Source organism: Dromaius novaehollandiae, chromosome 10 (genome assembly GCF_036370855.1).
Source record: "Dromaius novaehollandiae isolate bDroNov1 chromosome 10, bDroNov1.hap1, whole genome shotgun sequence".
Taxonomy (NCBI): Eukaryota; Metazoa; Chordata; class Aves; order Casuariiformes; family Dromaiidae; genus Dromaius; species Dromaius novaehollandiae.
In genome coordinates, this window is record NC_088107.1 from 14000411 (window position 1) to 14026411 (window position 26001).

The window sequence follows — 26001 nt, forward strand, 5'->3', positions numbered from 1 at the left end:
TTTATACATACAGGCAGGCACACTTTCGTTGTGGTAGTGGAGAGTACTCAGGGTAATTTAAAGCTAGCATTTTTACTTGAAGTATTATCATTAGTGTGCAGCACTGCATTAGTAAGTATCACTAAAAAACACATTCCATGTTCAAAATTGCTTCAGACAGCTAAACTGTCCTTCCGAACATGCAAGACAGTACAACAGCTGAACATGTACAAGATATGAGATTATACAAGCATGTAACACAAGATGTCTGCTACTAGCTATTCGAATACCATGTATATTTCTAAAAAGTCATCTGGCATATTGTGCCATGGCCATTTTGAATCACAAAAATATCAGAAGCATTTCATAGTAATAATCCAAAATACTGGAGCAATACTTGTACCTGAAAGGTTTCACTGCTTGCTCTCTTTCCCAGCTTTTGTCTTTACTCTTTACATTTTCTACTTAGATTGTAAACACCAATCTTCTTAGCATGTGGAAAGCATATATCTTATTCTTGGCATTGTTTAATATAATACTATTATTAACAGTTACTACGAAGTAGGATGTAGACTCTTCTGCAATGTGAGACCAAAGCACAAAATAAATGAGAAAGCACTTGGGGAGAGTAGGCTGCAAGGAAAAGCTTCATACTGAGTAAACTACATCCTTCAACTTTGAGATATTACCACTGAAAAGAACAGAGCAAATCTATTCCTAATTATTGTCAGATGCGAATTAAGAAGGTGTGCATTTATTAAGAAGGTTCATTTATTAAGAATGATTACTGTGCAGCTACAAGCAACTAGTCACATTTTCTCATTCACATAACATTTTCCTTCTCAGGTACAATCACTTCTCATATTTTAGGACTTAAATTCATAAACATGCAAAACAACTTTGAAGGAATCCTTCTACTCCCCTATACATGACAGACCTGTCCATTTGTTTGGATTTCCTTTCCTTCGTCAAGTACTGGTTGCTGCCTGAAGGAAAACATGGCACCAGGCAATCCATGATCTCATTTATTAAAATAAACACTGTATCTTTCCAAATATTTAGCAGAAGAACCATAAAGAAATGCAATGCACTACACTACATTCAAAAGCTGATTATTAATAAATAAATAAACACCTAATATGCTGCTTCAGCCAACAGCCTGACATACAGTGCGTGTTTGCTGAAAAACACAATGTAGTTATTTTGGAAATCCAAAGACTTTAACAAACACTACAGGCATATAGGAAGGAAAAAGGGTAAGTAACAGAGATGAAAGCTTGTAATTGAATTCATTCAATGCTTCCACATGTGCTGAAAGTTTAATTTCTTGTGTTTTAGTTAGAAATTTGCAAGGAGTAAACCTCAGTATTGGCCAGCCAAGACAACATCAGAGATAAAAGGTCTATCAGCCAAAGTATCCAAAACTAAGCTTCAATACCAAGGTCAGGAAAGCTTTGTGATTTCCAAGCAAAAAGAGTGTCTGCTGCATGTCTGTTTTGACTTGTGATGCAGCTTGTCCTGGCAAACAGTCTCATTATAAAATGAAGCTACAAGAGCTAATTTGCTCATTTACAGGACCTACAAAGGGATTGTGAGGTACCCACTAAAGTTGAATGTATCTTTGAGTTTGGAAAATTCAGCCTCTTTCCACCTTTTTCGCTATAAAGGAAAGCAGAATCTCTTGGAAAAGATGGTACTGGAAACTCTGAATCCAATGCACTACATCACCAGCCTGGTACCAGATGTGATGCCAGTGGCCACAGTGCCCATACTCCTCCTCATATGCTTTCTATTTCTAATATGGAATCAAGAAGAAACATCATCAATACCAGGTAAACTAACTTTAGCTATGTATCCCCCAAAAGCTGTCAAAGCATTTCTCTTGTTTCTCAAACTTAAGTGAGAAGGGAATGCTGTGTAATAATTGCACGTCAAGGAAATTTAGTAAGTCAGTTTAAACAATACAGCTTTTTAAAACATAACTGGTAAAAGAAAATCTAACAGGCTCTATTTGAACTCAGACCTTCCATAATAAAGTTAGCTTAGCTCTATAAAAATATGACATTTACTTTTTGCTTTATTGTGTATATGCTAGAAAAATATGATACCATTTCAACCAAGTCTAGATGTTCATATTTTCATATGCATTTTGTACTTTTGCTTTTCACTTGTGGTAAGTTTAATCTTTTCCAAATTGTCTTTACTGGCAACAAACAATATTATCTGGGAAATTATTTGGATTTTATTAGGTTATCAATTTTTCTCCCTGTGTTTGGTACTGAAGATGCTCCATAACAGGAAAACATCAAATGGTTTCCCATTCAGAGGGCCCTTGCTGTAATGTTTTTTTTTTTTTTGGGGGGGGGGGGGGGGCCTTATGGTAAGCATCACTGATTCAGCCTATTCTCCAACAGATACAATGTAATGATCCACTGCATAAATTAAAACAGTGCACACATCTTGTGATGGTGTAAATCAGGGATAATTCTAGTCAGTAATCTTAACCCAATGTAGTGGCACCTAAATAAAAGTAATGTGAGAGGAGATCATTTCCAAGTATCCTTCAATTTCCTATAATCCTTGTGAAGTTAGAGAAGAAGAAAAAGCATTCACAGAAGGTTGTACATTCTGTCTGAATGCTTGATGGGCTCAATAAGAGAGAATTAAATTAATTTGCCTTAAACCTACAGGTATTGAAACAAGCATAGGTTCTTCTGATTCTTATTAGTAAAGGCTGGAGTCTTAAGCAGCTTGCAAGTCTTTTAAACAATATAAAATACAGAAGTTTTATAGGCACTTAATTTGTTTTATGGAGTTAGACGTATACTTTACAGACGTTATAAGGGGCAAACTGAGCTTTCAGTGCAGGAGGAAAGACTCCCTCTAAAAAGAATTCTGTGACTATGCAAATTATTTGCTGCCCTATCCACTTTCACTTTTCCGCTGTAAGAAGGAAATTTGATGCTCGGACATAGCAGGAATTGAGAACTTTGTTGACTAAATACATTTTACTCCATTCTTAGCTCCTACATGCTGTAGCATGCTGTTTTCATAAGTTACAGGACTAAAATGCATTTTCCTTTACATAACTATTTTCTCACTGCCATTAATTAAAAGAAATATAATTAATTTACTTACAGCAAAAGGATGTTGACTTTTGTAGATGTTAGTATGACACTTTAGCACAAATTCATCCAAGATCGCTCAAAGGATTTGTTAAAGTCACAAATGAATAAACTATATGCATTTTTTCTAGATCATTTCTTCTTTCTGATATCCAGCCATTATCCCTTCAAAAGCAAGCAATCTGAAAGCAGTAGTTTGAGTTTGCACAAAGAAACATTGAGCGTAATGTGTGGCATGCACATTGCATAGACTGTAGGCTTCCATGGATATTAAATGAGGTTTTAACAGTGCAGATACAAATTCTTCCAGGACAGAACTTCAGAAGGCAATTTTATGTAAAGTGTCCAATGCAGACTTTGACTGTAAGGTAAAATGGTCCTTTGAAAAGGGTGGTGCGCAGAGACATATTCTTGTCACTGAATATTGCTAAGATCATACTTTTCTTATCCCATTTCTTAGGGCCTGGATACTGTATGGGAATTGGTCCACTCCTTTCACATGGCAGATTTCTCTGGATGGGAGTAGGTAATGCCTGCAACTACTACAATAAGACATACGGAGAATTTGTAAGAGTTTGGATCAGCGGTGAAGAAACATTTATAATTAGCAAGTAAATATTTCTCTCTTTAATAATATGATAATATTATTATCATTATTATTAATAATAATATTTTCTAAAGTAGAATTATTTTCAAAAATCATCTTAACATAAATCTTTTACTTTCTGCCATTCACAGATCTTTTTCTAACCTTTCATTTTTTTAAAAAAATTACTTTTGAAGTCCACATGGATTCTCTCATTTTGTTAGTGGAATGGAAGATCAAGCATTATAGCCCTAAACCTAGAAAAAATGCTTAATATCTCTTTCACTATTCCACGTAATACTAAGATTACACGCTATAGAGGAACCTAGACTGATTGACTGCAACGCAGAATTAAGCCAAATTTAGTTTCCTTTGTTCTTATTTAGGCTCTCTTTAAAATAAGAGTAATGCCTGAAGATTATGGCTGCGGTTCAACAAGGTAATTAAGCAAATGCAGTATTATAGGATTGTAATTCCACTGCAAATAATGGGGCTAATCACAGATTTCGATTACGAACAGCTTTAAACACAATGCTAAACCGCCATCTATCACTTTATTACCTCCAGTGGATGTTTGCTTTCCTTCTGCATTGGATCATCTGGATGCTCATGAATTATGCCATGAACAAAAAAAGTAACAAAATGTTTTCCATGCATAATGGATAAGAATCAAAATCTTTTTATTAGCATATCAATCCATATTCAGCTCTCTCATTATGTAAAAGCTTATAGAAGACAACATAGTATGGAAGTCCCTATCACAGGATTTGCCATGTGGATTTGGGCAAGTCAGCTTCATCTCTGTTTTTACCTCTGTAAAAGGAGGCAATCATGATGGGAAAACTATTTATTCTCCTACCATACATAGGTTTTATAAAGATTAATTACTTAATGTCTGTACAATGTTTTGATCATATAAATGCTATAATAATATAATGTAATATAACGTATAACGTTTTGATCATATAAACTGTTATTACTCTCTTACATTTCCTGTGTTACCTGATTAGCAACTCATCAGAAATGCTGGTAAAAAATAATGCCATAGATGCATCAGACTTTATGGTCAATACATCACTTTTCTTCAAACATTTCTGCTTAAAAGCATTAACAGCACATGGAGAACTAGTATTTAACATTTTTAACATTTAACATTTTCAACTATATCATAGAATCAAGTTTTCAGAGTGGTCCATAAATTCAATGTAAAACTAAACACAGCCTGATTTCAGTAAAGACATACTGTTTCTACTGATGTCACCTGATTTTTTAGCATCAGTTGTAATCACATTGGGATGTAATGCATACAGAGAAAGATTTGCAGTTTGTCACACACACTGTCTTTTGGAGGACTTCACAGAACAGTTTTATAAGGAACACATGCTTATACAAGGTCATATCTTGAAATCATTCCTTAATACTCTATTATATGTCTCCTCTGTAGATATGTGGAATGGAAGGAAGCAGAGCGAGCCTTTCCATTCTTGGGACAGCTATCATAATTCAAGGCCCTGTTTTCATGATCATGAAATGTTTAATGAGATTATGTTCTTTAATGTCCAAAAGCCTTTAAGAAAAGTAGAAAAGAAAGCAGATGTGGGGAAGTATACTAAAAAGAGAATATGCTCCGCTCCTTGGTTGGAAGGTTGGAGCTGCAGACACAGTCCTCTCTGTTTCTACTCTAATCCTTACTCTCTGTTAGTTCATTTGTATCATGCAGTACATCGGTATTAATCGATCTCTGCTCATGCAAAACTAAAGTGAAAAACCTGGTACTGCTAAAGTCAATAGCAAAATTCCCACTTACTTTGCCTAGCTAAAGAATAAATTAACCCAGAATAAGAAATCTGGGATTTGGTCCACAGAGTATGCAACATGGTATAGAAAGTAGCTTACTGTACAACTTTCATCTATGCTCATCTGATTTTATTTCTTTTTGTTAGCTTTGATTTGATCATGTTGTCATCAGGTCAGCATTTCTAAGATGCTAGCTCCCTCTAAAGGAAATTATATTTTAAAGCAATAATGCTGGTCACAACCTGTAATGTTTAAATAAATTTTGTAAAGAAGTACATATCCTGAATTTTCCTACATTTCTATTTTAGGAATATTTATGCCACATGTTTGGTATTACAAAGTTTCTTTTTCAATTTAATACTTTTATGTGTGAATAATTCTATCTGTTAATATTATGATGCTGTATAATAAATTATACATGCATATTTGTGCTTTCTATACGCATCTGGAAGTTAACAAATAGTTTTAAAAAGTATAGCTAACATTAATACACATGATAGAGTCTGTTATCAACTGTCTGATTATTTTGAATCAAAGAGCAACTCTTAAGTTTTGTGTAACACAAATACTGAGCACATCAAGATGAGCAGAATTTGTCCATGCTCCTTTAACATACTTGAGTGAAAGTTAGGAATCATGTTCCCGAAAGCCTGCCCAGTTACTGCCTACAAGCAAGACAAATATTTTTTTCTTGTCTAAGGAATTAACAGATGACATATTTTTGGACAAGTTATTTGCAGCAAATTTCTATGTATGGATATGTATATGTATTAATACGTACAAATAATTTTCTCCCAAAATATTTGCCAAGGACAAGGGAAATTGGTAGTACACAACGTTTAACACTTCTAGAAATGCATGAAGTCAGTTGGGAAATCAACTGCAATGTTAGCATAAAAGGATTAGAAACCTATATAAATGTTAAACACATCACCTTCAGTTACACTGCCTTATCCTTTACATGATACACATATCAGGCCTTGTGTTTTAGTTCATAATACAATCTATAATGTTCTATGGCAGTGTTTCTCAACCTGTGTTCTGAGCACCTGAGGAGTACTTCTCTAGTGTTTTTAAAAAGCACACCAACCATCAGTAGATTTGAATTCCATATGTCTGCCAGAAATTTTTAAGGATCCGTAAATCAGATCTCAACCCCCCCCCCCAACAACTAACACTTCCATTGTACAGTAATATATATAAATATCATTAAAATATTTTACCTCATCTTCTGAAACATGACATTAGCCATTACCTTGCAGTATATCTCATGTTTCTATGACTGTATATGTATATACAGTGTTGAGATTAAAATCTTACAGTAGCCATTTACATTTTCATTAAAAAAAATAGATTCAAGCCTTTATGGAATACATTATTGCTCTAATACACATTCTGAAGTCATTTTATTGACAAGTTTTTTTAACCATGTAAAAGGAACAACACTGAATGTCAAATATTGTACTTCCTGCTAAACTGAGACTGTTGTCTCAAAAGAGCAGGTCAGCACTTCAGAGCAAGTACAGCATATCAGAATAAATGTTCCATATATATTAATGAAACATTTTGTTTGCCTTTTTTTTCCCCCCCTTCCTTTTCTTTTCCAGATCCTCAAGTGTGTTCCATGTAATGAAACATTGGCACTATGTTTCTCGATTTGGAAGCAAGCTTGGATTACAATGCATTGGCATGTATGAAAATGGGATAATATTTAATAACAACCCAGCACACTGGAAAGAAATTCGACCCTTTTTCACCAAAGGTAAATCAGTGTGATTATACTGCATCACTTTAGCATACAGTCTATTTTTTAGGAAATGCTGTTTCTTCCTTTCATAATTAAATCATAGAAAGCAGTTCTCCCTTTAAACATCCCACAGAAATATTTTATTGCATGTATTCTTTCACACCCACCCTGCTTGGTATGTTATTTGAAATGGTCTTGAAATAGTTGTGCAGATTTTTAATCCCTTCTGATTACAACAAAATTAAATTATGCCCTCAGTTTCAAGTGTTTCTACATTTAAAGTCTAGCATTCAGATTAGCTCAACTGACACTTACATAAATGTCTGTGATGCTTCCTGTTCCAGCTTCAAATTAACTCAAAGAATTTTCTCTCTTGCTCTATTTGAAAAAACATGCCTACAGTTTCAAAATGAATTTAGATATTCACAGCAGTACTATTTATTAATCCATTTAATACACTAAGAATCAATGTAGCAACAAGCCTAAATAAGAAATAGAAAGATTTATCTAATTAATATAACTAGTTTGAACTCATATAGGAAACTATATAACAATCCTAAAACATGCAGTGTTACTATTTAAATCTGTAATTTCTGGACTCACCTTGTTTCCACAAACTGGAAACTTTCACAGTGTTTGTAGATCTTTAGAATTAGCTATTCCAACGATCTAACATTTTTCCTAAAAAACTGCCACACTTCATTGTTTTGTTGTTCCGCAACAAACAGTTCAGAAAAGATTCTCATCAGCTGAGACTGAAGTAGTTTATGATGGCAATTCTGGAACCTGAATAAGGAAAGTAAAATGGCATAAAATCTTAAAGAAATTAATAATCTGTTAAGTTTTCTATATTATTTTGTTGGTGTCTGGGCTTCTGCCTGACACTTGGGCCTTTCCTGCTTCATTTTGCTTTTGAAAAATATCAGAAATTTTGTGCTGGTTGAAGACAGCAGGAAAAAAAATACATTCTTCTACTCATTCCTAGAATGACCAGTTTTCTCGTGTTTATAACATCGATCACCTCAGTTACACACACACAATACTTCTCTCCATATATTTACTAAAATAATATCCATGAGGCAACTACAGCAATTCTTATATGGAAAAGTAATTTAAATGGAGTATTTTGGGCAAGATCACTCAAAAACTCCAAATCACTCAAAAAACATCTAAACCTGTGTCAGCTGGAGTCTATCATAACATCCCACTGAATTAAACAGCAACAGAACTAACCACTGGTTTTGGTTGTTTTTAAATTCTTAAAATGTAATAAAACCATCATGACACTATCTCTGTTGTCCATAGGTGGTCACAGTTGGCCAAAGCACTGCATACTGCCAGACCAGGCTTCATTATGTCCACTGTCACTTGAGGTTCTGAATAGCTTACTGCAAAGCTGCCATGCTGTTTAAGGACACCTGAAAGTTATACTCTCTGAAACTCCAGTGGTCCTCCCAGCAAATCCCCAACCTAACTTTCCTGCTCAGTGTCACTGCACACAAATGAGACAGGATGTCCACAGTGCCTGTACTGCAGACAGGGGTACGCTGGCCTCCCTTAGGGAGCACAAACGCCAAATAACTTTTTCTAACACAGTGTGAACCTTGCAAAAAACATGCATCTGAGATACAAACTGGCTGGACACAAACAAAATTTTGACTTTGAGTTCCTTGCCATTTTAACTCAAAACGTTTACATTTTTCTTCCAAATGATGTTAAATCAGTAAGTTTCAAAACTGTGATATTCCAGACAGATTATAATGCTTTACATTTTACTGGCAACTTTATTGTCAGTAGGTAAGTTATTAAAAAGGTATGAAAATTCATCAGCCTTTTGATCATTTTGCATATGTATTTCAGCTCTATCTGGTCCTGGTCTTGTGCGTATGATAGCGATTTGTGTTGAATCAACAACTGATCACCTGGACAAGCTGGAGGAGGTGACCACTGAAATGGGAAACATCAACGTGTTGAATCTTATGAGACGGATCATGCTTGACACATCTAACAAGCTCTTTCTAGGGATCCCTTTGGATGGTACTGGCAGCTTTATTCATATACCTTGTCATGGTATATGAACACACATAAAGTGCATATCCAAGAAAAACTTCTCATTGACATCATTCAAAAATTTTGTTTCAGAAAACAGAGCATGAGCAGGCTCTTGGATTATCAAATCATTAACTGAAATTGATTTAATGATAGATGATTCCAGTTACAAAAGAGAATTTTATGCGATCAAAAATATGTATTCAGCTTGTCACACTCATCTTAAGTAAACAGTAGCAACTACAGAGATTTTTATGCACTGAGCTGGTACAATCCCAGCATTATATGCGGGTAAGAATCAGAAATCTTTCCACCTAGCTAAATGGCTGCCTTGAAAAGTTCACCTTACAATTTCTCAGTCTTCTATTCTTTCTTCACTCCCAAAAACATTTGAGAGAATTAATCTTATCATAATGTGTAGAATACCCCAGGCTGCAATAGAGTTCTACTTCTGCACTCCTGTGGGAGAGGATTTGGCTCTGGTTGTCACACCACTGTCTCCTTTTAGCTGCCTAACATGGGTTTTTACAAAGAACTGTACCTTTTCTACAGTGCGCAACAAATGTTTCCTAACGTTATCTACCACATATTAAAACAAAATGTTTATCAAATTCTCATGAACTTAGTGGAAGTAGGAGCAGGGACTCATTATTCATTTTTCTGAAGCATGTGTGTGTTATTTGGCTATTAAAGTTTACATTTTGTACTGCTGTTTGTTAACTTCTATTTTCAGAAAGTGCCTTCGTGCTTAAGATTCAGAACTACTTTGATGCTTGGCAAGCACTTTTATTAAAGCCTGATATCTTTTTTAAGATTTCTTGGCTGTGCAAGAAATACGAAGAGGCAGTGTAAGTATCAGCAGTTTTACAGATCATTTGAGCAAGATTCATCCCTTCTAGCAAAATCTTCCTTAATTTTTTGCTCTTCTTCTTTAGAAAATAAATAAATAGTGAAACTTGCAAGAGTGACTGGCTAAAATCCACTTTATCTGCAGAACCAAGACAGCAACAGAACAAGATTTGCTGCTGCAAGTGGTTGATCTGAGGGGACCATTAAAAGCCTTTGCCTAATTTACCCACCAAAATATTAGTTAATGCCACTTCAAATATGAAATCAAATTGAAACAACTGGTTCAATTGAAACAGGCAAGGAAAAGTGATCCTATGGGGTTAAATTACATTTGCTACCTAGTCAAGGAGAGTCAAATGTAGACTACAGATTGTCAGTTCCTGAAAACAAGAAATCACGTCTAAATTCATGACATTGTTTTTCATATACAAGAAACAAATACTTTTTGTCATCTTCCTGTTTGTGAAAACACAAAACACGTCTTCTATTCCAATGATCTCATTTACTTTCTTCTGCTGAAAGAGAACTGGCTATAAAAAGACATGGCAATCACTTCATTCATTTGGATTCAAAGTCCATCTAGTTTGAGAAAATACTTGTTACAAAGCATGTGTAATAAATTGTTTGGACACAGCTATATAAGAAGAGGGATTTAAGAGAAAGAAGTTCATTGAAAGTAAATGATAATTCCCTTATAAACAGGATTTACTTTCTCCCTCTAACATTTCCTAGACAGTTATATTATGGAAATTATCACTGCTTTATCCTGTGCTTCTAATATTAGCTAACTGTAATTGTAATTATAACTAGAAAGTCCATATGAGCAAATACTCATGTTTCAAAAACAATCACGTTAAAATGGACATATTAATAAATTCCTACTGCAAAAATGATAAAGATTGATGGACTTTAAAGTGAAGGAAAATCACAACATACCATGACTTCTGATATTTTGCTGATGAAGTTGGGAAGAAGGACCATTCTCTATTTCCAGTAGATAAGAAATGTGTTATTTCAAATGAGAACCTTATCAGGTCTGAAGTTTTAAATGCATTTACTCTCATAAAGCCAATCAAATATTCCAACACAGCAACAAAAAGCACAAAAAATGGAAAACCTGAGGACTTCATCTACGAATTTTTATGTGGTTTTTCAAAATACTTTTTTAAAAAAATTACATTCAAATCTATAGCTAATTGAAAATCCAGAATAAAAAAGTAAAAATTGTTACTTTGTTATTTTTCTACTACTGAAATACAAACTGTTGATGAAGTATTGCTGACTACATAAATATGAAAAAATAGATCAACTCTATCATCAATATAGTATCATTTTCTCTGCATTTTTCTAACAATTATCCTTCACATTCTCTAGGTTCATTTTATTCACTAGGTAATAATAAAATACAGTATAGAATAAAAGGAAATAAACAAGAACTTTGGAACTATTAGTAACTTTTTTAAAAAAACTCCATTCATTAATAGGATGTGCAGACCTTTTTCATCCCTTTCGATCTACCCCATATAAAAAAAGAATAAGATTTCAGTCAAAATTAACAAACAATTAATTTGTAACAAATAAGGGAAGATATGGCTTCTCTCAATATTAAGTCAGTTCGTGAAATTCCTTGTGAAACATTTTTTTCAAAGCTAACATAGGTCTTAGTTTTTTATTGCTAGGGTATCTGTAATGTTCTACTTATTCTTTGCTGGAGTATCTGCAATTATATGACCTGCAATTATGTAATTTTTTTGTAGTACAGCAATTCAATGCTCTTATGACCTCACTACAAGAGCAGCAATCAGTTTTCTGAATGCCAGAGGCAATCTGCCCTGTTTTACTGCCATTCTTAGAATACCGTTTCTTCCATTCCTAGACGTTTTATTGGTATAACCTCCAAGTTTCTGATCATATCCTAGCATATACTAAAAGTCTGCAGATATTTACCAATACAGATTTTATCTATTTTCAGCAAGGATTTGAAAGGAGCAATGGAAATCTTAATAGAACAGAAACGACAAAAGCTCTCCACTGTTGAAAAGTTAGACGATCACATGGACTTTGCATCCCAGCTGATTTTTGCACAGGTAATGGCAATGTACTCAAAACACTGACAACTTTGAATATTCTAACATTCACCTGTCAATAACAATATGCTAAGTTTAAGTTGCAAATCCTGTATCTTTCTGAAAGTCATGTCATCTTAAAGAGATACGAATTCATTAGTCCTGGGGATACCCTAAGAGTGATTCAAACATTGAATAGTTGCATCTTCAGAAAGAAATTTTTCTTTTTTTTTAATGGCTTAAACAGTATTTAGAGAGTCTGTCAGTAAACATCTTCCAGTCTCTCCCTAACCTCTGTATTTCATCTTGGTACATCACCTTTTGTCCACAAAAGCACTAAATTATATGTAAACCCTAACTCTGCATAATCCCTGACAGCTCAAAAACTTTGTGAGGAAAGGTAACAAATCAATAAGGATCTGAGCTAAGAACAAACCCTTGCTTTTCTGTAAGACCATATGCACTCATCAAAACATAAGTTTTCAGTTTTTTCTCTGAAAGACAAGAAAGAAATGTTATTTAGCATATGAGACTGAAGGGCAGGATTTCAACTTTTGTTTCAAGCATGTATTCTAGATCCTTCCCTTCCTACTGCTATCAGATCTTCTGTTGGCATCAGAGGTCAGCAATCAACATTCTTCCCTTTTGATTTTTCAGAACCGAGGAGATCTGACTGCCGAGAATGTGAACCAGTGTGTACTGGAGATGATGATTGCTGCTCCTGACACTCTGTCCGTGACGCTCTTCTTTATGCTAATACTAATTGCAGAGCACCCTGCAGTGGAAGACGAGATGATAAGAGAAATTGAAACTGTTATGGGTAAGCAGAAGCTGCAAAGTCTGTGATGCTGGAATACAATTTTGCTTCAGTAGTGATCTGATTTCCATTATCCAAGGCTGAAAATTCTAGGATTTTCTTCTAACGTGACCATTTGCTGCAAAGTATACAAATTATTGTTATATGTAAAAGGCATTTTATTCAAGAACAAATGAAAGAAGATGAACTATTTTTAGGATAGTTTCAAATAGGAATCATCAGATTTGACAATCTGTTAGAAAGAATGTGTTAAATTCACACCTCAGGAACAGCAGTGCAAATCAGCAGTCACCTCATAAATTCCAGTGAAATTATTCTCAATTTACCTTGCAGCAGCAAAATGAGAAACTCATTTCAGATGCTTCTAATCACCAGTATTTCCCTATGAATATACAGAACACGTTCAACTAAGTTTCGCTCTGACTGCAGAATGGCAAGATTAAGCAAAATTAAAATTGTCATATCATATTCTGCTCTCATCCCATTTTAATCTCAGACTGGTCTCCTCTTTAAGTACTAATGACTAACCTTTCAAAACACAGTCAAAATATTCCAAATTTCTCTTCTTCCCTTTCTCTAGCCTTCAGTCAAAGCCTGAACATCCTACTGAACTACACAGATAAATAATTTCAGTCATCCTTATTCAGCATTTACTTGTGGTCAGTTGGACACTGAAATAACAAATCATTAGCTCTTTTACTGAGGTACTTTTAAATTAAATTTTAAATACATTCTGCATTCATTTTGAAAAAATGCTGCATTCATTTTGAAAATATTTTCAATGCTATCTTAAAACCTTAGTACATTATTTTGTCATCATTCTCCCTCCTGATGTAGGAAACAGCATTTCTTGTCTTGCATATGGCCATTTTTCTCACTGGCCTGAAACCTTGTCACCTACCATCCAGCAAACTGTGAAGTTTGGTATCAGCTTGCTTACTTTAGCAAAAACGTTGAATCCTGTAAGCCATAAGAGCAGCAAGAAGTTACACTAATATATAGCTGAAATGGTTCCTTTCACAACTATACTTGACTTCATAGCAGCGCTCAGATGCGACGACACCAAAAATCAGATGCAGACCCATCACTATAAAATGCCTCAGTGAAATCCATCTGTGCCAGAGTATTTCAAAGTTTGCTAAAATAAACTGCCTCTTACAATTTCTTACACATCAGTGTTTTCTTCAGGAAGTACTGTGTAGCTTGAAGAGATAGCACTAATTTAATAACTTATAAGTCTTTGACATAGTTAACTTCCTAGCGTAACATCTCACCTTTGCTGCATTGTTGCTTTGATGCAACAAGGTCTCTGATTTTATAAACATTCTTGTTTGAGAGAGCATACAATAGACTCCAGATGATATTAAGTCTTTTTTTTTTTTAACCAAGAAATACTTCTGAGTAACTGACCAAAAAGCAAGAATTACAATTATTTTTTCTAAAGTTCAGATTTCAAATCATTCCCGAAACTGCCAAGACATCAATACATTCTACCATTTCTTTACATTTCAAAAGTATTACTTTACATTTCAGTGAAAAGGTAACAAAGCAATGGAAAAAGTACTAAGATGTCAGTAATTCAACAGCTGGCTAAAATGTAATAAAATAGCAGAGATTTGCAGTTTCCTGAACTTAAAGGAGTAGAAGTTGGTAGAGCTTTAAAGAACCCTCTAGAGATCTGAAAATTTTCAATTTGGAAATCAGAAACTCTAGAAATGTAATGTAGTACCTCTAGAAATGCAGAGCTGGACAAGAAAGGCATCCAGGAATTTTCTGAAGAAACTCAGCTGGCAGGCAGGTTCTTTGGCTGACTTTTTTGCAGGCATCAGTAGAAAAGAGTCTACAGGTTTCTGGAAGGACTACAGATATCACAGGGAGACAAGCTATATGGAAGTAAAACAGATCAATGATATGCACTAAGAGTAGGTTTGATTTTATTTGATCTAAAGAGTGGAGGAATGTTGTTTCCATTTCCACTAAGATCAATAAATAACATTTTATTGTTATGGGAGTTGACTACTTTCTTATTCACCTTCTCTACTTCTTCCTGGTAGCCTTGAAAGGAGAAGGCAGTAGAACATTGTTGTCTTTCCTTCAGCAAATGACCAACTGGGGTAACAAGGGTATCTTTTTATCTCAGAAACCTACAACTGCAGTGATCAGCCTGTCTCTCTTGAGCTGCACGTATCTTGTAACTAGTCAAGATGACGCTCCCACACTGGTAGTATGTCACATTGCTGGTAGGCTGCACTGGCACTGCTGCTGAAGGAAGCACACCAGGAGAAACTTACTCAGGCTAACTGAAATTGCCAGATCACACTAGGACCTAGCAGTACATCCAGCAAAGCCCAATCACACAGTGAAAATGTAAGGTCCCTACAAAATCATCTTCTCCCACTTGTAGACTATTCCCAGATTCTATCTGCTGTCAGTTCTCAGAAGATTTTTTCGGTTGTGTTTTGTTGCTCTCGGTCATATGAAGGAATTAGTATGCAGCGCTCAGAGCCAGGGAAGGGCTTTTGGAGTTTTGTTATTGACAAGAAATCAAGATAGAGACTCATAATGTACAAAAAGGAAGAGCTCTGGAGCAGATCATAGGTTATCAAGTTAGGGCTTGTGTGGATAAACAATAGAGCAGGTTTCCCTGGTATGTGAGCCCATACCAAGCTACTCGGAAGCCATTAGATCTTACCTACCATGCAAAGAACTGAGAATCTTCCACAAATGTTTTGGTATTTGCATGATGAAGCTGTGAAATTCATAAACAACTTCTTCGTTATCTGTTTTATTCCTCAAGGTGACAGAGACATACAGAGTGATGACATGCCAAACTTAAAAATTGTGGAGAATTTTATTTATGAGAGCATGAGATACCAGCCAGTTGTGGACTTGATCATGCGAAAAGCTTTACAAGACGATGTAATTGATGGTTATCCTGTGAAAAAGGGAACAAACATTATTCTCAATATTGGACGTATGCATAAGCTTGAATTCTTCCCAAAGCCAAATGAGTTTTCTCTTGAAAATTTTGAGAAGAACGTAAGTTTTGTGTCTTTTTTCTTATAGGAAATGGGGTACTACTTCTTCTGAAAAATGTATCCTCCTCTTATTTTGATCAAAAGTCTGTTTTCCCTTTGTCTAAGTGTCTAGCTAGCTATACATCCTGCTCTCTTATTATTAGAGCTGGCAGGAAATTTTCCTACCAAGGTGTCTTTTAATTGGAAAAAAAAGATGTTACTGAAAACTAAGAGTTTCCCAGACACCTTGATTTTTATTACAAATTTCTGTGAAATGTGTCCAAAACACACACAGTTTCCATTATATTCCCTCATATTAGAAAATATGAAGAGGCTTTAGGGAGCTAAAGCCATGCAAGCAGTACACAGAGCTGAGTCTGCAGGAGGAATCTCTGGGGAGGTGAAGTGGTATAGTAACTCCTGAGAGATGGAAAATCTAGCTGGCCCATTCTATTCAAATAAAAATTTCTTTACTTTTCCTAAATGGAAATAAACATCCTTCATGGACTGAAATGGAAGTCCTGAGTTCTAATCAGCTCAGTACTGGAAATGTTGAGTAATTCAGTCCCAGTTCAGCAAAACATTTTAATACAAGTTTTATTCTAGGTCCCAACAGCACTAGAACTTTCCTTAGCCTACAGTACTGAGTCCTGTATCAATAGCACTTTTATTTTTTTCTAATCCCTATTACCGTAACTCATCCTTCAGATTATTTTCTTTCATTCAGAATTTTGCTGCTATGTTTATTGATTAACAATTGTTTTCCAAAAATGTACTGTTCAGTAATAACCATCTGGAGTGATTAAAAATGTATTGAAAGACTGTAAACCGACTGCACTCCAAGTTTCATTTCTCATTTTTGACTAAGTTAGCCAGTGCAAATGGAAACGGAAGGTACTGCAATTCAAGTGACAGAGAGTACAAATTAGGAAATATTAAGGTTTGGTTAGTACTCCTCCGAGGCAATTAGCAAGATCTTAAGACCAGGAGCCATGCAAGAGTGGAAGCAGTAGTCAGTTTAGCCCTATGAAGGGAATCTCAACTGCAGAAGGTTAGCCTCACTATCCTAGATCCACAGATTTTCCTGATATGCAAGATTAATCTTGTATTTTCTAATGACCTGTCAAAACTAAGGTCAAATGGGGTTGAAGGTAAAGCGTTAATGCTTCCCACCGCTTTCACAGTTCTCATTTTGTCTAACCAAAACAATTTGGAAATCATTTTGTTACCTGGCAACGCTTTTTTTTTTAAAAAAAAGATGTTAGAAGCTGCACACATAGGTGTCCACGAATACTGATTTGTTTTAAAGAAATAAAAAGATGACCCACTTTGTTGCACCAAAAATGGGCTTACTGAAGAAATACTTAAGAGAATAAGGAAACAAAAGATGTGAATGTTCAAGCCAGAAACATGCCTCTAAGTTTTACAATTTTCCTTCCAAAAAAGCATAGGTACTATGTATGCCACACACACAGTCAGAACTAAAAAAAGTTAACATTTCTAAACTGCTAGTTGATTACCCACAACAAATTGCACAGAGTACTAAGAACAACAAATCAGAAAAAAAGACATTGTATAAAATTCAAGAGAATAAGTGATTAAGTTTATTAAACTAACTATTCACTGTGAATAATTTCCTCAGTTTTGCCCATTATTTTCATTCTAGCTATTTTTATCAAAATGGATTTCTTGCTTATTTTATGAGCACACTTTGCTGCTAAAAATATTTCCCCTTGACCAAATATTTAACCACGCATTTTCTATCTGACTTGATGCATTCTATTTGCCACATAATTATTCTAGCAGGCACAAATTCCACTCAGTTCTCTAAGCGAATAGCAATCCACACCATCATTTATGATAAGATTCCATTGTTAGAATCTAAACATTTTTCCATTTTCCCAGGCTGTGCCTTTGCCATTGTGCTGTACTGCCAGCTGCTATCCTGCTCTGTATGATGAACATTTGTATTTACCTATCATTCATCAAAAAGCACATCTCACTTCATTATTTGAAGTAATCTAAACAGAAGACATTTTTCTCAGACTGCAAAGGAGAAAAAAAGAAAAGAATAACTCTCCTAAATAATTCAATGCAAAGCAACTTCTTCTACTAAGTTCTTGGGTTAAATAGAAAAGCAGAAAAACACAGATAATAAAAAAAACCCCAAAAGTAATTTAAGTACACAAATGAAGAAAAATAATTTAGTTATAGCAAGACTTACTTTTACTTATTCATAACAGGCAGTTTTCCTTTAAGCAGTCCTATTTGCATTGTTGGGAATGCTTTGGAAAATTGATCTATTCAACATCAATAAAGGCAGCAGAAGCTGGCTGTGCATTCTTCAGTAGTTTTGAGAATCCTGCATCTGACGTTTTAATTGATAGGTCAGAAATTATAAACATTATCTCTGTATTAGATGCTAATTAAAATTTTTTTCATTATATGTTATGACAAATTAATTCACAGGCACACTAGCTTTTTAGTGACAATTATAGTATGTATATAACCTTATAATTATCATTAGACAAGGTAGCAGCCTTTGTCTCAGATATTTATGGACTTTGTAATGAACTTTTTATGAACTACTTACATTTTTAATGAACTTTGATGTATGTTAAAGCTTCTCTCCATTTCACAGCTTATGGTAAAATCCCTTGTAGTTCACTAGATGAACAAACTGCAACACACACGCAGAATTCAGCTGCTTAACTTTATGTTTTCTGCTATCTTAGCATTTAAAATGGCACATCTCCAACAGGTATTTCTGTATTTTGGCCTGACTTGATTGAGAGGTGTTCAGCATAAAGACTAAGAAAAAACAAAGCAACAGTATGTGTGGTCAACAAATAACTCAGGAATAAGGAACAAAGTAATTGCTCCAAAGAGGTTCTTCCCACAAGTTTTCTCAGAAAATATTTACTACAGATTTCCATCATAACTTTGCCTATTTTCTGAAGAAAAATTTGTCTTACAATTTTGTTCCTCATGTTATTCTATGCAGGTTCCTTCACGCTATTTCCAACCTTTTGGATTTGGCCCTCGGGGCTGTGTAGGAAAGTTTATTGCCATGGTAATGATGAAAGCGATTCTGGTAACTCTTCTGAGACGGTGCAGAGTACAGACAATGAAAGGAAGAGGCCTTAAGAACATCCAGAAAAACAATGACTTATCCATGCACCCAAAAGAAAGACAGCCTTTGCTGGAAATGGTTTTCACACCAAGAAGAAGCACAAACAAGAATCAGGATGTCTAAAATAGATCATCAGCAGGGTGAAAGCTACAGGGCTTTCTCAGCCACCGCCAGATTAAGAAATGCTCATCTTTCCTAGGTAAACATAAGGAGTAAAACATTTTGTTCACCCGAAATCACTACTGCTCTAGGTGACCACCTGTTCCACCTGCACAGCAGAACCATGTTCTGGCCACAGCTTGAATACAGTAAAGTATAACCAGATTCACAAAATAGCCCTGTTGTCTGGCAATGTCACATGGTATGCAGAACCCATGATTACTTTTTAAAAGAATCAAGCTCAGGCCAAGTTTTGCCTTGCTTTTCAAACAGCACAAGGCCACAGGTTTAGGGGTTATGGAAGCCACACACATGTATTTAATTCCAGGACTGTATTTTTTTCCCTTCCAAAGTTGGACCTAGCAGTAGTTGATTACTGTAAAAGCTCTAATTATCCATTTTCCAAGACATTTGAATGACCCTCACTAAAGTTGTCTTTAGGTCTATGAAACAATTTAAAATGCATAAAGCTATCACACTAAAACACTAGTATTAACATACCTACAATAATTACTTATTTCTTCTAAAATATTTACAATATATTCAAGGTATAAAAAAGTCTGTGCAAAAAGTCATTCAAAACATTTTTCTCTACCATATTTTGCTGCCACATTAAACAGACATCCAAGACTTACTGTGTTAGATATGCTTTAGCACTGATAGTAATTTTAAGAATACCAAGGAATATAAAGGTTGAAATAACTGTTCCATGTTTCTAAAAACTCTGATTCCAGAGTCCTGCACAGAGGTTCTGTAAGCATCTTCACCCTGCACTGGTGATAACCAGCTGAGAATCAGGTAATAGATACGAAGTATTACTGCTAGTATTACACAGGAGGCAAGTGCCCACAGCTCTACATCGTCTGGTTAACTGCAGAATTTTCCTGTCTCACCTTGGTTTGGGGAAAGAAGTTCAAGTCCTCCCTAAGTTGCCTAAGTATCACATTCTGTTTCCAACTTTCCAACTGGTTTGAATTGCTCAATTCTACTTCAGAGTGTGATATTTGGAGTTACTGCCTCCGCCCCCACAACCCCCTCCCTGCGCCACAGCAGGAGGGAAAGTCCCTCCCTAATTATGCACATATTGCTTCTCCTGAAAAGCACTGAGCTGCATCCCACTCTCAAGCATCATGCTCCATACCTACTGACTCAAATAGAGCCAGCAGTATTAAAAAACAAACAAACAAAAAACCCACACCACTGTCTTATGAGGTAAACTTAGCCATTTTTAAAAGGTCAAATGGGCTTCACTCAACTAGTCAAGCTAAGATGCAAGTCTCCAGGGGTAACTGCTCAGTTATGTAGTGGCAAAGGAGAAGAGTTCTAAAGTAATAAGGAGATTTTTAGAAAACATTTTTAAAAGGATGTGGCATACACAGGTTTTTCAATTATTATTATTAGGCGTAGTATTAGACTTGTTCCTTAACAGATCACCTACATAGCAACTCACATTTCTTGCAAACAGACCTATCCTGAAATCTGTAGCATAGCCCCTGAGATTCATTGGTATCCCTACCAGCCTAATGATTAGTTAGCTGGGTCAAGAACAAAGATCTTCTTGCTTTAATGACAACATGGCTTGACAGAGACTTCCATTTTCAGTAAGCTTCAGTTTTTATGCTGTGTAACACAAAGAACAGAGTTTTCAGGATAAAATGCCTTGACAAAGCCAAACGACCAATGAACATTAAGCTTTTTATTCAGCCTTTCCTCCCAAGTCATCTAAACTATAAGCAAACAGAAAAAAAGAAAAATTGTCTAAATCCTCACTTAGAAAAGCTAATTAAAGGAGGTAAAAAAGATGTAAAAAGGACTAATGTTGCATAGGTCCCCTTGTGCCCCTTAGACCACTGTTCTCAGGTACAAGTCTGGCAAAAGTAGATCTATCCATCGCATCTAAAAACTGCATACAATCAACAAATAAATGTGTATTCCAGCCAAAGGTAAAGAAGTGGAATTAGTGATCAAGAAGAGGAGCTGCACATTTGACTCATATCTGAGCCATTTTTTGAGAGCGGAATGATTTATAGGTAACTAAGTTACTTTGAAAGCTTTCTCCATAGCCATTGGCACAGTACACAAAAAATTGCACAATAGTGCACTCCCATGCCATTCAGACAAAATTGGGCATTTGAAGATGCATAGAAACAGGATTTCTATTTTTTAAGTCACAAAATGACTTAGTGGCATGAATCTTCGCAATGTCTGATGGAACCTCTATGTCTATATTCGTCGTGGCTTTTAAACTATGAAATTGTTAGAGCTGTTTGGAAAAAGGAAGATGAGGGGTAATGTCCTGATTAAATCCCTTTCCTCGTCATTCTGTATCATAAAACACTAAAAAGGGTACTTCAGTGTCCGTGTATTTCTCATTTGTATGAGAACTTTAAAAAGAAATTCACTGAATCTTTTTTATCCTTGGGAATAAACTACCATTTCATACACATTATGCATCTTTTTCTGCTTATTTCACACAGACAAAACATTTTTATATTGATAATTTACTCTCTGATTTTCCATCTCATAATTATAGGTCTCCATGAGTCAAATTTTTCTCAAGGAATTAAACTACTGTTTGTCAGTGAAATTTTAAAATAATTATACAAAATCATGTAGATAGCTGGAAAATGCATGCTGCTCTGATCTCTTTAATATCATATATTGTAGAATTTATAGGTTGGAATTTCAGAAACATGATTACTGTAATTATTCTATGGAAGAAACAAAGCTGTTTCATTTTTTATTTCTTGTAAGTAAGCCTGCAGAATTATTTTCCATCATATTTTAAGTATATTCTTTCCAATACGCTTTGCAAATAGTGAACCTAGTCCTCCAATTCTGTTAATCTGAGCTGTTAGTTAATCTAAGGCCAGTTCTCAATATCTATTATGTCTGTTACGCAGTGGGTCTATCTGAATGAATATGTGCATGATAAGGCCCATTTCCCCTCCCCATGTTTGAAAACTACAAGTGGTGAAGCAGTGTTTCAGCTCTTGCCATATTGTACATAACAGAGCTCTGATTTTAAGTAGTGCTTTATTATCAGACACTGTAAAAAGTTAAGTGAGTTTTAGAACAACATCAAGCCTACTATAATTCAGTGACTATTTCTATTCATACAGATCAAACTCGGTACTGTTCTACATATCACTGTGATTACAGACGAGCAGCCCATAAATGTGGACATGTTGGAAAATAAAATAATCATCAAATAAAAGCTGTATGCACAAAAACAAGTCTAAAATTATCTGTTTTATCATGTTTTCCCAATGCAAAAATTAAAAGAGGTATTTAAATGTATGAGTGTGTATGTATGCATAAACTGATGCTCAAAATATTAGATACAATGGATGAAATCCTGGACCTTCTAAACTCTCAGACAAATTTCCCATTAAGTTCAGTAGATCTTGAATTGCACAGATATTTTTATTAGTAGTAAGAATACAGAAATTGATTAACTAGTTTAAGGTCATACAAGACTGCTTGTCCAAGAATGCACTGTGGAATGACCTCAAAGCTTTAGAATAAGGGAGAAGAGGTCATTCTATTGACTCTGAAGACAATAGGGATTTGTAGATAGCTTAATAGTACAAATAGAGAAGACTTGGCTACCTAGAGAAAAAAAAAAACTAAACTAATAAAAAAATTATCTCTTTTTCTACTCATATCATGATGGCATATTGCAATTTTGACTAATTTAATCATTCAACATGATTCTTCTGCCCTTATTGCATTTATTCTCTATACATGTATCCTCTCTTGCAGACATTTCCTGATAAAAGTTTCTCAGTACGATGAACTCTACTATTCTAAAGTACAAAAAGTATTAAAAAAACTTATGCTTTTGTAGTACATTAGGTCACTGTACAGCCTGCAGTCAATGTGGAAACATTTCACGAGAAATCACAAGATAGGTCTATTTAAAGCTTTCTGAATTAACAAAGTAAATCTGCTATTCCAATGAGATCTTATAAAGATGACAGATTTATGCACAAAAGATTTTTATAAATTTCACAAAGTGTTACACAAAATGGTGAATCTGGCCATTTCCCAATAAAATATGCATGCAGTTTTAACAGCTTCTTTGTTCAGCTATCAATTTTTATTAGCTGACAAAAGGTGGCTTTCCCACTGAGTGTTAGCATGGATTACACTCACTGGGATAAGCTATCCAGAAAATATTATAATAGTAATTTATTTGTGTCTGTATAATACTTATTGCCTTCAAATGAAAGCTTTAAGAGTGATGATTAATAGTATCTGGCTGAGTGACAGAAAACTCAAGGCAGTAAATGTACTCTGAAAATAAAGGATTCTTTAACATAGCTGCAAATGACTAGATATTTCAAACAGTAATCCAGTCATGACAAACTCTTATTGCAAATATTTATCCTTCATTTTACAAGTTCTATTGGTAAACTATTAATAAAGCACCTGTCCTTTTGTTAGATCATCCACATTTCAGCATTCAGTGTTATAACTGACGTGATAACTCATTGGATTCAATTCTTAAATTTAAAATAAAATCCCAGGTGAAACTTTGCAGCAGAAAGGAATTTTTTACTGTTGGATACAGAAAATGAATATGTTGGGCCAAATCTGCTCTGATCTATGGTGGTAATAAATCCTTGTCCAATTTAAGAGAAGAATTTGGTGCTGACATACTCGTTTTAAATTAGCAGTTACCCAGGACTTGAGAGGTTAAGGTTAGGGCCAAGAACTAAGTTATCTAAGTGCTATTTTTGTAAGCCTTAAACTTTATGACAGAATTTTGGAACCGGCAGTGTGGGTTTTCCATACTGTTTTAAACCCCATGTTTTAGAACACAGACTTTTGATTTTATGATGTATGCATTCAGTTCAACAGCTCTATGCTACTGTAAAAATACCATTTAAAGGCATCAATGCATTAAAAAATCATGCAGCATTTACTTTTTTAGCAGTACATACAATGTACTACAGTCACTCTTAAGTAAAAGTACTGCTTTCATAAAGTGAGATAATGTTATGCTCTTCATATTTTTGTCTTATCACTTTAGTTGCAGATAATTTTATTTAGGTACAAAAATAATTGAAAAGATTTATGAGTAAATACTGCACTCTGAACAAAGTCCAGCAGATGGCATACACAGAAAATTTATTCATGCAACAAGAACAACTTCTCTATTAATAAAAGCTCTGCTGATATACAAAAGCTAAAAGCCAGAGTCCTATCATTTTACTTAGTTATTAAAAACTGCTTTAGGAGAGGTTACCAAAGTCCCTGGATATGTAGATGTCAGGAGAAAACTAACCACCAACAATATGAACAGAGTGTACTAGCATTATTCTGGTTAGTTTTAGCATTTGATTTAGCATTTTTCTCAAACATCAGCTTTTACCGGAGCATTCTTCCAGTCTGCTTGACTGGTACCTAGATATATCAGTCAGCATCAAGACTGATAGCACCCTGCCTGATAATTTTCAAAGTGCTTTCTGAGAAATTGCAAGGATCCTTTCCATTTTTAAATATAATTTAGCCTAACTTAATTAACATGATGGGTTTATATTAACCCATTTTCTCTTAATTTGATGTGCATATGATATTTTATCCTGTTGCTTAGTTAATTTAGCTTAGTGGCTCTATAGCTCTCTTCCCTAGTCCATAGTATAACAAGAATCTGTAATGAAACATTAGAATCTTTGAAGGAAAGTTGACTTTTGTGTTCTGACTGATCCTTCAATGAGTAATGCAGTACTTGAAATGGCCTCACTACCCTGCTACAGTGGTTATGAGCTCATCAGTCCAACAATTGACCAGATCTTCATAATTAATTTTTATTCTTTAAATAATTGCTGGGCCAAATCGAGACCAGTCAACTCAGCTGCAAAAAGGATACATTTGGCACAACATGCAGAACTCCATTAACAAACTGCCTGATTAGCGCTGAAAATATCTCCCTTAGGATTTCAATCATTTTATTCCCCTCTAGTTTTAAAGAGCTGATTAGCATCTCCCTCAATGCTTTACAAACTTATTCTTACCTTGCAATGATACGTACATGCAGTTCAAATTCATTCTCCATTTATCAGCCATTGAAAGGCTCTTGGCAAGCAGTTACAGATCAAAACATCTATATTCAGAAACTGCACCATCTAACACCTGTAGTTATATTTGTATTTATATTCGCCCTTGCTCATTCCAGCAAACATTAGTAGGATTTTTTTGAGCATTAAACAATAGTTTGAGAGACATGAGAAGAGTGTAAATCAGTGTTATTATAATAGTAAGTATGGTGCTAACTGCATTAAGAAAATTGGCACTTAGTTCCATTTCAGAAAGCACACAATTAAATTTTGCAAAAGGGTTAGATCCAGCTACTGAATGAATATTAAAGCAGCTGCAAATGGATCTTTTTGTTTGATGTGAAATGAAATGTTTTCAAATGAATTTTCACGGGCTCAGATGTATAAGTAAAAATGAAACTATATCAACTGATTTTCTGTCTTCTTTCTTAAAAGGAGAATAATGCAAAGAAGACGAACTTACACTAAAGAAATGTTATCATTCCATTATATTACCTCACCTAAGGATCTCAAAGAATGTTATGAGAATTAAGTCTTCAAGACAGACCTTTATTTGCCACAGAAAGATAAGTTATGGTAAAAACAATTTACTCTTTAGCCCTAAAATTAGTT

The 26001-nt window shown here is 34.8% G+C and overlaps 2 protein-coding genes across 4 annotated transcripts in view; one reads left to right on the top strand and one right to left on the bottom strand.

The window, feature by feature from the left end:
* GLDN (gliomedin) overlaps nucleotides 1-26001 on the bottom strand; it is a 117297-nt gene that overhangs the window by 52862 nt on the left and 38434 nt on the right. Inside the window, exons 1-4 of one of the 3 annotated variants that reach the window (XM_064517363.1) lie at nucleotides 15712-15879; nucleotides 14745-14874; nucleotides 7838-8020; nucleotides 3118-3646 (exon numbers count right to left, since the gene is read on the bottom strand). The exons of 1 other annotated variant lie outside the window; for it this stretch is intronic. The gene's annotated coding sequence lies outside the window, so the exon portion shown is untranslated. Of the gene's footprint in view, nucleotides 1-3117; nucleotides 3647-7837; nucleotides 8021-14744; nucleotides 14899-15711; nucleotides 15880-26001 lie in introns of those variants that run through there. One more of the 3 variants, XM_064517362.1, reaches the window with a different exon arrangement.
* LOC112981439 (aromatase) lies at nucleotides 1654-19364 on the top strand. Its single transcript, XM_026097083.2, is given in 10 exon segments — nucleotides 1654-1811; nucleotides 3565-3715; nucleotides 7095-7249; nucleotides 9095-9271; nucleotides 10017-10131; nucleotides 12105-12219; nucleotides 12856-13018; nucleotides 15813-16054; nucleotides 19037-19252; nucleotides 19254-19364. Coding segments are annotated over 10 exon segments (1587 nt in total). The 5' UTR covers nucleotides 1654-1669.